This window comes from Tachyglossus aculeatus, chromosome 21 (genome assembly GCF_015852505.1).
Source record: "Tachyglossus aculeatus isolate mTacAcu1 chromosome 21, mTacAcu1.pri, whole genome shotgun sequence".
NCBI classification, from domain to species: Eukaryota; Metazoa; Chordata; class Mammalia; order Monotremata; family Tachyglossidae; genus Tachyglossus; species Tachyglossus aculeatus.
Window position 1 is genome coordinate 27,990,415 of NC_052086.1, and position 12,226 is coordinate 28,002,640.

General features: G+C 44.5%; 1 protein-coding gene and 1 non-coding gene across 2 annotated transcripts in view; both read left to right on the forward strand.

The window, feature by feature from the left end:
* Positions 1 to 12,226, forward strand: part of AACS (acetoacetyl-CoA synthetase) — a 117,763-nt gene that overhangs the window by 26,372 nt on the left and 79,165 nt on the right. The window contains exon 5 of the mRNA XM_038763352.1: positions 4,665 to 4,762. Coding sequence (XP_038619280.1) covers positions 4,665 to 4,762 — 98 coding nt within the window. The remainder of the gene's footprint in view (positions 1 to 4,664; positions 4,763 to 12,226) is intronic.
* Positions 332 to 488, forward strand: LOC119942998. The gene has a single exon (XR_005455487.1). It is a non-coding gene; the product is annotated as a U1 spliceosomal RNA (small nuclear RNA).

Genomic DNA, 12,226 nt, shown 5'->3' on the forward strand with positions numbered 1-12,226 from the left:
CTTAATCCCCATTTTAGAAATGAGGGAACTGAGGCACAGGCATCAACATAAATAAATAGAAATATAGATATATACATAAATGCTGTGGGGTGGGGAGAGGGGAGTAGAACAAAGGGAGCGAGTTGAGGTGATGTGGAAGGGAGGGGGAGCTGAGGAAAAGGGGGGCTTAGTCTGGGAAGGCCTCTAGGAGAAGGTGAGCCTTCAGTAGGGCTTTGAAGTGGGGAAGAGTGATTTTTTTTTTTGGGGGGGGGAGGATTTGAGGAGGGAGGACATTCCAGGCCAGACGTAGAACGTGGACCAGGGGTCGACGGCAGGACAGTGAGATCAAGGCACAGTGAGGGGAGACACCATGATCCCGTAGGTGGCTTTCCCAGGGTGAGGCTCAGCTATTGCACTGCAGCTGTGCTGACCCCTGCAATTTCCCCAAATGCGGGAAACTCGACTGCATAATTTGTGGTAGTGGGGGACTGCGTTTGCGCTCTCCCCTGTTTTTATTCTTCTAGGCTGTGAGCCCGCTGTTGGGTAGGACTGTCTCTATGTGTTGCTGACTTGTACTTCCCAAGCACTTAGTACAGTGCTCTGCACACAGTAAGCGCTCAATAAATATGATAGATTGATTGATTGGTTAGCACCAGAGGAGCTCTCCCAAGCACTTAGTACAGTGTCCCTCACACAGTAGCAGAGAAGCTGCATAGCTTAATGGATAGAGCATGGCCCTGGGAGTCAGAAGGACCTGGGTTCTAATCCCGGCTCCACCACATGTCTGCTGTGTGACCTTGGACAAGTCATTTAACTTCTCTGGGCCTCAAGTACCTCATTGGTAAAGTGGGGTTTAAGAGAGTGAGCCCTGTGCGGGAGAGCGACTGTGCCCAACCTGATTAACTTGTATCTACCCCAGCACTTAGAACAGTGCTTGGCACATAGTAAGCACTGACCGAGCCCCTTTTAGACTGTGAGCCCACTGTTGGGTAGGGACTGTCTCTATATGTTGCCGACTTGTACTTCCCAAGTGCTTAGTACAGTGCTGTGCACACAGTAAGCGCTCAATAAATACGATTGATGATGATGATGAAGTACCATTATTATGATTATTATTATCATTACAGTAAGCACGCAGCAAATACAATTGATGGAATGACTGACTTAGTGCAGCGTGTGGTATCTATGGCCTAGTGGAAAGAACACAGGCTTGGGAGTCAGAGGACGTGGGTTCTTATCCCGCCTCCGCCACTTGACTGCTGTGTGACCTTGGGCAAGTCATTTCACTTTTCTATGCATCAGTTACCTCATCTGTAAAATGGAGATTAAGATTGTGAGCCCCATGTAGGACAACCAAATTACTTGTACCTACCCCATCGTTTAGACCAGTGCTTGGCACATAGTAAGTGCTTAACAAATACCATACTAATTATTATTATTTGTTAGGCACTCATAATAATCCTCAGGTGCTCTTTCTGCTGGGCCATATTCATTAAATACTATTGATCGATACTTCATTTCAGGTTTCTGTCCTTTCTTTGGGCAATGCGGTTAAATTACATAGAGGTCTTGATATGACCTCTTTTTTTTTTTTCTCTAATCTATGTTATCTCCACTTGAACTTCAAGTTCTTAAAAGTTGAGGACAATGACTCCCTGGGTGGTGCGGAGACCAGGGTAGCCTGCTGAAGGGATATGTTCGTCTACCATAAACTCTGTAAATGAGTAGCTCTTGTGTGTGTTTAGTGGGTGCACCCCCAGTGTGTGTTTAGTAAAGGGGAAGGATGTTGGGGAGGTTCCTCTGAAGAAGCAGCTGATTCCTTCCTGTTTCAGCCACAGGGAACACGGGGAAAAAGCTCAGCTTTTCCTCCCGTTGCTCTCTCCTGGGCGGCCCCTCCCGCCTGTTCCTGATCCTAGATCTTGGTGCATCCATGTAGTGGGAAGCCCATCTGAAAAACAACCAGCGAGGACAGCAGGTACAGGTGTGAGGCCTTGGACCTGATGAGAGACTCCATCATCATGATAATGGTATTTATAATGGTATTCATTAAGCGCTTCCTATATGCCAAGCACTGTTCCAAGCGGCACAGAGAAGTTAAATGACTTTTCCACAGTCACACAGCAGATAAGTGCTTTTAGACTGTGAGCCCACTGTTGGGTAGGGACTGTCTCTATATGTTGCCAATTTGTACTTCCCAAGCGCTTAGTACAGTGCTCTGCACATAGTAAGCGCTCAATAAATACGATTGATACAGTGCTGTGCACATAGTAAGCGCTTAATAAATACGATTGATGATGATAAGTGGTGGAGCTGGGATTAGGACCCAGGTACTTCTGACCCCTAGGCCTGTGCTCTATCTACTAGGCCATGCTGCTTCAGAGGCCTTCCCTGAATAATCTTTTTGTTGTTCTGTTACCTCCTTCCCTTCCCCACAGCACCTGAATATATGTTTGTACATATTTATTACTCTATTTATTTACTTATTTATTTTATTTGTGCATATCTATTCTATTTATTTTATTTTGTTAGTATGTTTGGTTTTGTTCTCAGTCTCCCCCTTTTAGACTGTGAGCCCACTGTTGGGTAGGGACTGTCTCTAGATGTTGCCAACTTGTACTTCCCAAGCGCTTAGTACAGTGCTCTGCACACAGTAAGCGCTCAATAAATGCGATTGATGTTGATGATTACTCTTTATTTTATTTGTGCATATCTATTCTATTTATTTTATTTTGTTAGTATGTTTGGTTTTGTTCTCTGTCTCCCCCTTTTAGACTGTGAGCCCACTGTTGGGTAGGGACTGTCTCTATATGTTGCCAACTTGTACTTCCCAAGCGCTTACTACAGTGCTCTGCACACAGTAAGCGCTCAATAAATATGATTGATTGATTGATTCTATTGTCTTTTTCCCCCTTCTAGACTGTGAGCCCGTTGTTGGGTAGGGATTGTCTCTATCTTTTGCCGAATTGTACTTTCCAAGCACTTAGTACAGTGTTCTGCACACGGTAAGCGCTCAATAAATATAATTGAATGAGTGAATGAATACAGGTCATCAGGCTGGACAGAGTTTCCGTCCCAGGTGGGGCTCACAGTCTTAATCCCCATTTTACAGATGAGGGAACTGAGGCACAGGGAAGTGAAGTGACTTGCCTGAGGTGTCACAGCAGGCAAGTGGAAGATTCGGCATTAGAACCCATGACCTTCTGATTCCCAGTCCTGTGCTCTATCCAACTACACCATGCTGCTTGTCATCATCATCATCATCATCCCCCTCTAGATCGTAAGCTCCTTGTGGGCAGGGATAATGTCTACCAAATCTGTTGTATTGTACCCTCCCAAGTGCTTAGTACAGCGCCCTGCTCACAGAAGGCACTCAGTAAATACCATTGATTGATCATTATTATCATCATCCTCGGCTGCTCAGATACCAGTGGAGCGTTCCTGCCTCCACTGAAAAAAAGGACTTTTTTTCCTCTGAACCTGTCCTTTCTCCCACATCCTCTCTGTTTTCGCCACCTGTGTTCTTGCTGCTCTTTTGCTGCTCGTGAAGCAGCGTGGCGTAGTGGATAGAGCACAGAGCCGGAAGTCAGGAGGTCATGGGTTCTAATTCCTGCTCTGCCACTTGTCTGCTTTGTGACCTTGGGCGAGTCATTTCACTTCTCTGTGCCTCAGTTACCTCATCTGCTAAACGGGGATTGAGACTGTGAGCTCCACCTGGGACAGGGACTGTGCCCAACTCGATTTGCTTGTATCCACCCCAGCACTTAGTACAGTGCCTGGCACATAGTAAGTGCTTAACAAATGCCGCAGTTATTGTTATTATTTTCTCTTTGATTCAGTGTAGATGAACTCTTCCCTTTGGAGTGGATTATGCTTATGTGGGACTGAGGAGGAGGCTGGAAGAAGCGATTCTTCCCAAGAGACGGGATCTGGTTGGCTTTGGGGCATGCCCCTTTCCCAGTTTTAGTCATTTTAGGAAGCCCGGCCTCCATCTGGTTAAGTCCCCTGTGCACTGTCCCCCCTCCCCATCTTCTCAATAAATATGGGTGATTGATTGATCGATTGTTTATTCACCCCTTCGTCAGTCCCACAGAAGCCCTAATTAACTTATTTATATTAATGCCTGTCCCTCCCTCTAGACTGTAAGATCACCGTGGGCAGGGAATGTGTCTATCCACTCTGTTATACTCTCCTAGGAGGGGAAGAAAGACAACAGAACAACAAAAAGATTATTCAGGGAAGGCCTCTGAAGCAGCATGGCCTAGTAGATAGTAGAGCACAGGCCTAGGGGTCAGAAGTACCTGGGTCCTAATCCCAGCTCTGCCACTTATTTGCTGTGTGACTGTGGAAAAGTCATTTAACTTTTCTGCGCCGCTTGGAACAGTGCTTGGCATATAGGAAGCGCTTAGTACATTGCTCTGCACACAGTAAGCACTCAATAGATGCAACTGATTTTAAGACTTGCAGTTCTTGTCTTGGATTTTGTCTACAGCTCCTTCTCCCTCCCTTGCCGCCTTAGTCACTTACTGAAATTGGTAGGATTGATAATGGCATAAAACCTAAACGTTCTTCTCTCCCCACAGTGGAATTTTCCATAAAGTAGCTAAGCACGAAGAGGAAAAGATGAGGGTTAGCAGAAAGCAGTTGTGTGATTTCAGCCGTTTCTGTTTTCACGTGTGTGTTTGCAGGCTATTTGCCGAACAGCGTGCACGGCGTGGAAGCGATGCTGGCCACAGCGAGCGTTGGTGCCATTTGGAGTTCAACGTCCCCCGACTTTGGCGTGAACGTAAGCTAAGTTCCCGGAGCACCTTCTCTGGCGTGGTGATGTCCTGGAGGTTCTTGGTGTCCCAAGCAGGGGCAGACCCTCGGGGGGCTCCGCGGGGGACCCACACTGGTATCTTGTGGCTACTAAGGGGAAACACCATTTCCATCAACTTATTAAATGTTCAATTAATCAGTCGTATTTATTGAGCGCTTGCTATGTGCAGAGCACTGTACTAGGCGCTTGGGAGAGCACAATACAACAGAATGACCAGACGTGTTCCTTGCCCATAACGAGCTTACAGTTCCTCCCACTGTCTCCATGAAATGTGAAATTTGTCTAGTCAGTCAGTTGTATTTATTGAGTGCTTACTGTGTGAAGAGCACTGGACTGAGTGCTTGGGAGAGAGCAGTATAACAATCAATCAGCTGTATTTATTGAGTGCTTACTGTGTGCAGAGCACTGTACTAAGCGCTTGGGAAGTACAAGTTGGCAACATATAGAGGCAGTCCGTACCCAACAGTGGGCTCACAGTCTAGGAGGGGGAGACAGAGAACAAAACCAAACATATTAACAAAATAAAATAAATAGAGTAGATATGTACAAGTAAAATAAATAAATAGAGTAATAAATATGTACAAACATATATACAGGTGCTGTGGGGAAGGGATACATTCCCCGCCCCTGACGAGTTTACAGCCTAGAGTGGGAGACAGACATTAATAAGCAGAAGAATAAGAGAAGCAGCGTGGCTCAGTGGAAAGAGCACGAGCTTTGGAATCAGAGGTCATGGGTTCAAATTATGGCTCCGCCACTTGTCAGCTATGTGACTTTGGGCAAGTCACTTAACTTCTCTGGGTCTCAGTTACCTCATCTGTAAAATGGGGATTAAGACTGTGAGCCCCATGTGGGACAACCTGATCACCTTGTAACCTCCCCAGCGCTTAGAACAGTGCTTTACACATAGTAAGTGCTTAATAAATGCCAACATTATTATTATTATTAATATAAAGTTACAGATATGTCCATAGGTGCTGTGGGGCTGGGAGGGAGGTTGAATAAAAGGAGCAAATCAGGGTGATTCAGCAGGGGGTGGAAGAAAAAGAAAAGAGGGCTTAGGGAAGGGCTCTTGGAGGAGAAGTGCCTTCACTGAGGCTTAGAAGAGGAGAATCAATCAATCAATCAATCATATTTATTGAGCGCTTACTGTGTGCAGAGCACTATACTAAGCGCTTGGGAAGTACAAGTTGGCAACATATAGAGACAGTCCCTACCCAACAGTGGGCTCACAGTCTAGAAGGGGGAGACAGAGAACAAAACCAAACATATTAACAAAATAAAGAGTAATTGTCTGTCGGTTATGAGGAGGGAGGGTGTTCCAGGACAGAGGCGGATGTGGGAGAGAGGTCCGGCAGTGAGATAGACAAGATCGAAGTACAGTGAGGAGGCTAGCAAAAGAGGAACGGAGTGTGCTGGCTGGGTTATAGTAAAAGAGTAACGAGGTGAGGTAGTAGGGGGAAAGGTGCTTTTGAGAGCTTTCAAAACCATTGGTAAGGAGTTTCTGTTTGTGGAGAGGGTGGATAATCACTGGAGGTTCCTGAGGAGTGGGGAAATGTGGCCTGAATACCCTTTTAGAAAAATGATCTGGGCAGCAGAGTGAAATATGGACCAGAGTTAGGAGAGATGGGAGGCTGGGTGGTCAGCAAGGAGGCTGATAGAGTAAACGAGGTGGGATAAAATAAGAGCGTAGATTAACACAGCAGTTTAGATGAAGAGGAAAGGGCAGAGTTTAGCAATGTTGTGAAGGTCAAACCAACAGCATTTAGTGATGGATTGAATATACGGTTTGAACGAGAGAGAGGAGTCAAGGATAAGGCCAAGGTTACGGGCTTGTGAGACAGGAAGAATGGTGGTGCTGTCTACAGTGATGGGAAAGTCAGGGGAAGGACCATTCGGCCTCAGAGAGAGGCAAAGGGAGGACAAGAAAGTGTTGCTAGACTCTTGTCCTTAGGCGTCTTGTTCTCAGGGCTGAGGAGAGTAGCTGAGAGAGGCATGGAATCTGCTGCTGGACAGAGCGGGGTGGGAGCGTATGAGGAAACTTGGCTCCCAATTGCTGCCTTGGGGAGAATAGGAAACAGTAGATTAGCAGCCTTTTTATTCCCCTTCCCTATTTTTCTGTTGTTAAAAAAAATCTGATTATTAAGTCTTTCCAGATCTGCCTTAAGGGGAGATGTGCAAACATGAAGTCATGTTTATTATGAAGAGATACTTTCTTTTTGAGATTCAGATTCTTTCATCCCATCCCCCCTCCCCCTCCCTTAGACCATCTTTCATAGAGATTCCTAAAGTCTGTTGACTGGAGAATTTGTTTCTCTATCCTGCTTTTTCTGGTGTCCCAGTCATGGGGAATTTCTTGGCTGGGGAGCAGCAGCCGAAGCGTGTTCAGAAGGAATATAGCATCTCTTTGCCTTCTTTCCTGAATACTCTCCCTGGCCCGCAGCCTGCCTTGTTTAGAGAGTCTGAACTCCTGAGCAGGACTGGATTTCTTGGGTTTCTTCGAGGGGGTTACCTAGTAGCCACTCCGGGCCCGAGCTAACTTGACCCCTGGAATCTTTACTCTGAGAATGGGACCTCCAGTTTGGCCCTGTAAGTTCTGGGGGAACAGGAAGCATTTGTGCTTTTAAGTTGTTGCTGATGTTGCTGACGTTAGAGGATTGGAAAACTCCAACCAAGACAATGATGATGATTATTCGTATTCTAACATTTAAGCTCTTACTGAGTGTGGAGCATTGTACTAAGTATTGAGGAACAGTACAAGGATATTCCCCTTCCTTCCTCTCCCCCTCGTCCCCCTCTCCACCCCCCCCATCTTACCTCCTTCCCTTCCCCACAGCACCTGTATAAATGTATATATGTTTGTACATATTTATTACTCTATGTATTTATTTTACTTGTACATATCTATTCTATTTATTTTATTTTGTTAGTATGTTTGGTTTTGTTCTCTGTCTCCCCCTTTTAGACTGTGAGCCCAGTGTTGGGTAGGGACTGTCTCTATATGTTGCCAATTTGTACTTCCCAAGCGCTTAGTACAGTGCTCTGCACATAGTAAGCGCTCAATAAATACGATTGATGATGATGATGATGACTGCTGGCTCAGGATTTCTTGGGTTTCTTCGAGGGGGTTACCTAGTAGCCACTCTGGGCCCGAGCTAACTTGACCCCTGGAATCTTCACTCTGAGAATGGGACCTCCAGTTTGGCCCTGTAAGTTCTGGGGGAACAGGAAGCATTTGTGCTTTTGAGTTGTTGCTGACATTAGAGGATTGGAAAACTCCAACCAAGACAATGATGATGATTATTCGTATTCTAACATTTAAGCTCTTACTGAGTGTGGAGCATTGTACTAAGTATTGAGGAACAGTACAAGGATATTGAATTAGGTACTGTCCTTGGCCTCCAGAGAACTTTCAATTCAACAAATACAACAATTATTATTATTAGAGGGGAGGACAGATGTGCCGGCAAAAAACAAATACCAGGCAAATTCAGTAAAAAGCAACAATTCAAAAACACCAACAGCAACAATAAGAATATCAAGAGCATTCTCTAGCAGGGAGGAAATAGTCCTTGGGTTCCTGACCCCTCCAGTTTTGATCAATCAGTCAACCAGTGGTATTCATTAAGCACACACTGTGTGCAGAAAACTATATTAAGTGTTTGGGAGACTGCAGTATAAGAGAGTTGGTGGAGATGATTCCTGCCCTCAAAGAGTTTCTAGTCTAGTGGAGGAGCTTACAGTTGTCCTTGGGCTACCTATTGCCAAGGTAGAGAGCCTACCTTTTCCCTTCCTTCTCTAGACTGTGAGCCTACTGTTGGGTAGGGACCATCTCTATATGTTGCCAACTTGTACTTCCCAAGCGCTTAGTACAGTGCTCTGCACACACTAAGTGCTCAGTAAATATGATTGAATGAATGAATGAATTCAGATGTCCGCTTTCACATAGTCACTCAAGAAGCCTTTGACTATTTTCCTTTGCTAAATCAGTGACCCACTGAGTGTTCGCAACTCAGTGCTTGGGAGAGTGCAAGAGTAGCCCTCAGGATGTTCTTTCTTGGCAGCTTAGGAACCTACAATAAGGGAAAAAGGCAATTGGTCCCTGCCTTCAATGAGTTTATAATCTAATGATAGAGTTGAATAGTCTGTAAACTCGTTGTGGGCAGGGAACGTGTCTACTCACTCTGTTATAGTGTACTATATAGTGTACTAGAGAAGCAGCGTGGCTCAGTGGAAAAGAGCACGGGCTTTGGAGTCAGAGGTCATGGGTTCAAACCCCGGCTCCGCCAATTGTCAGCTCTGTGACTTTGGGCAAGTCACTTAACTTCTCTGTGCCTCAGTTACCTCATCTGTGAAATGGGGCTCAAGGCTGTGAGCCCCCCGTGGGACAACCTGATCACCTTGTAACCTCCCCAGCGCTTAGAACAGTGCTTTGCACATAGTAAGCACTTAATAAATGCCATTATTATTATTATTATTATTCCCAAGTGCTTAGTACTGTGCTGTGCACACTGTGAGGGCTCAATAAATAGGATTGGTTGAACAGACGAAAATTTGGTACAGATAATGAAAGGTGGAGGAAGAGTCAGTAGAAAGCTGAAAGTTGTACAAACACATTAGAATGAAACAGCCAAACAAGTGATTGAATATGCAGAAAAATATATAAATAAAAAGGATAAAGGGTAGGATTAAAGCACACAGGTGCTAAGGGCGGGTGCTCATCCAATGTGAATGGGCTGTTGGGAAGCAGTTAGTAACCCTAATAGTTCATGTGGCCATTGGGAGTTAGGCAGGGGAGGAGGATTTAGGATTAATTTAGGATTTTAACTCCAAAAGGATTCTTCCAACGAGAAGCTGAATGCAGTTATTGTATGTGCATGGACCTTGGGCTAGTCACTTCTCTCATCTGTACCTTTACCTCATCTGTAATATTGTGGCAAGACTCATGAGCCCCATGTGGGACGTGGGCTGTGTCCAACCTGATGAGCTTGTATCTCCCCAAGTACATACAGTGCCTGGCACATAGTAAGTGCTTAAGAAATCCCTCCAAAGCCCCGCAGAAAAAAAAATTCGAACAATGAGCCAGGCATGTTTTACCAGGTTAGGAACAGGTTTTAATTCCTTCTCTCATTATTGACCGGAGCTGCAGCTTTGTGTGAAATTTTAGGTATGGACTGAATGTTTTTCTTGCAGAGATAGGCAGTAGGTGGCAGCTTGGTTCTTGCTTTCCCAATAATGTTTGGGAAGCAGTAAGCGCTCAATAAATACGATTGAATGAATGAATGAAATATGTTTTGGGGAAAGTTGTCCTGATTAGAACATCTTACACCTTGATATGACCAGTTGATTACCTAGGCATTTTTTTTTTTTGGTCAGAAGATGCCATAAAAACCCGAGCTGATGAAGTGCTTAGTACGGTGCTCTGCACACAGTAAGTGCTCAGTAAATACGATTGAATGAATGAACTGTTTCATCTGGAACAATATTTCCTCATTTTGCATGTATTGCGGGTTTGTGTATTTTCTGTCCCAGATGGACTGTGATTTTTTTGCTCTGCAGTGTTCTTAGCAGGAGGGACTTTTCCTTTCTGTTTTAGGAAATCTCCCCCAATCTTCTTGACACACTTTTTTTTTTTTTTTAAATAATGAATCTCTTGCAGAAAAAGCCATTATCATCCTGACTCTCCGAACAAGCCTATCCTTTATGTCTTCTCACAAGATAGCAAGGATTACATTGCTCCAGCAAAATGGTGATGAAGATAGTAATAATAATGATAATTATAGTATATGTTAATAAGTATAGTATATGCTTAAACTCTGGGGTAGATACAAGGTAATCAGGTTGGACATACAAGTTAATAGTCCCTGTCTCACATGGATCTCACAGTCTAAGTAGAAGGCTGTAGGATTTGTTCTCCCATTTTACAGATGAGTTAACTGAGGCCCAGAGAAGTAAAGTGATTTGCCCAAGGTCACATAACAGGCATGTGGCAGAGCTGGGATTAGAACTCAGGTCCTTTGACTCCTACGCCCAGACTCTTTCCATTTGTGGGTACAAGATGTATGTTGGGGGGACCCACCTCCAATGCCACCCCTCGTAACCTGGAATCAGTATAACCTCCAGATTGATGGGGAACGTTTTTTCCTGCTCCCTCACTTTGTCTCCACACTCCTTTTAACTTTGGGGCCAATTTCCAGATTGTCATTCAGTCAATCAGTGGCATTTACTGAGAGCTTACTGCATGCAGTGCATTGTACTAAGCGCTTGGGAGGGTACAATATAGCAGAATTGTTGGACACATTTTACCAGATGGATGGCGGGAGGCTGCCAATTGGAGGTTGCAATCTATCAAGAGGAGTGCAACAGCAGAGGTCTAGATTGTAAACTCACTGTGGGCAGGGAATGTGTCTGCCAACTCTGTTGTATGGTTCATCATCATCAATCATATTTATTGAGCGCTTACTGTGTGCAGTGCACTGTACTAAGCGCTTGGGAAGTACAAGTTGGCAACATATAGAGACAGTCCCTACCCAACAGTGGGCTCACAGTCTAAAAGGGGGAGACAGAGAACAAAACCAAACATACTAACAAAATAAAATAAATAGAATAGATATGTACAAGTAAAATAAATAAATAGAGTAACTCTCTCAAGTGCTCATACAGTGCAGTATGAGCACTTACGTACAGTAAGTGCTCAATAAATACCAGTGATGATGATGATGATAGCACAACAGAGATTCCCCCAGCTTCCGTGAGTTCAACGTAGTGTTTCTCTGTTGAATTTGTTACCCCAGAAATATTCGTAACAAATCCCTGTACTTTGTCAGATTAACAAATCTGATTATCAGTAGCTCTGAAAACATAAGCATGATCCATGGTTAATTTTAGCCTGTAACTTAGGTTTCCTTCTTTCAGACGTGACCTTTGAGTCCAAGCCAGCCCATAAATTTGAAATACACTTGGAAACCAGGGGGATGGTGCTTTTTTATGTGATCATTTTCATCCACGCAAAGCATTTGTTAATAAGGCGACGGTTTGCGTGAGGAGACATAAAAAGCCATCGACGAGATTGTGAAGTGAAAGCCACTCCTCCGTCAAATCCCTTTTTGGGGTTAAACCAGCAGGAAAGATTGGAAGAAAATATAATTATGGAGCCACACCTAGAGGTGGAAAAAGTCTTAAAGCTCCCATTCAGTTCCATACTTTTCCTCCCTCTTTCTACAATCTGCCCATTTCCATTTAGTGTTTTGTCTGTGTTCATCTTCAAATGCCGTCGAGTTGTTTCCGACACATAGCGATTCCATGGACACATCCTCGCTAGAGTGTCCCGTCTTCGGTAATAAACTTGTTATGATATGTGTATCCCTAGCGTTTTCTTGGTATAGATATATAGAAGTGGTTTACCACTGCCTTCTTCCACATGGTAAAAGC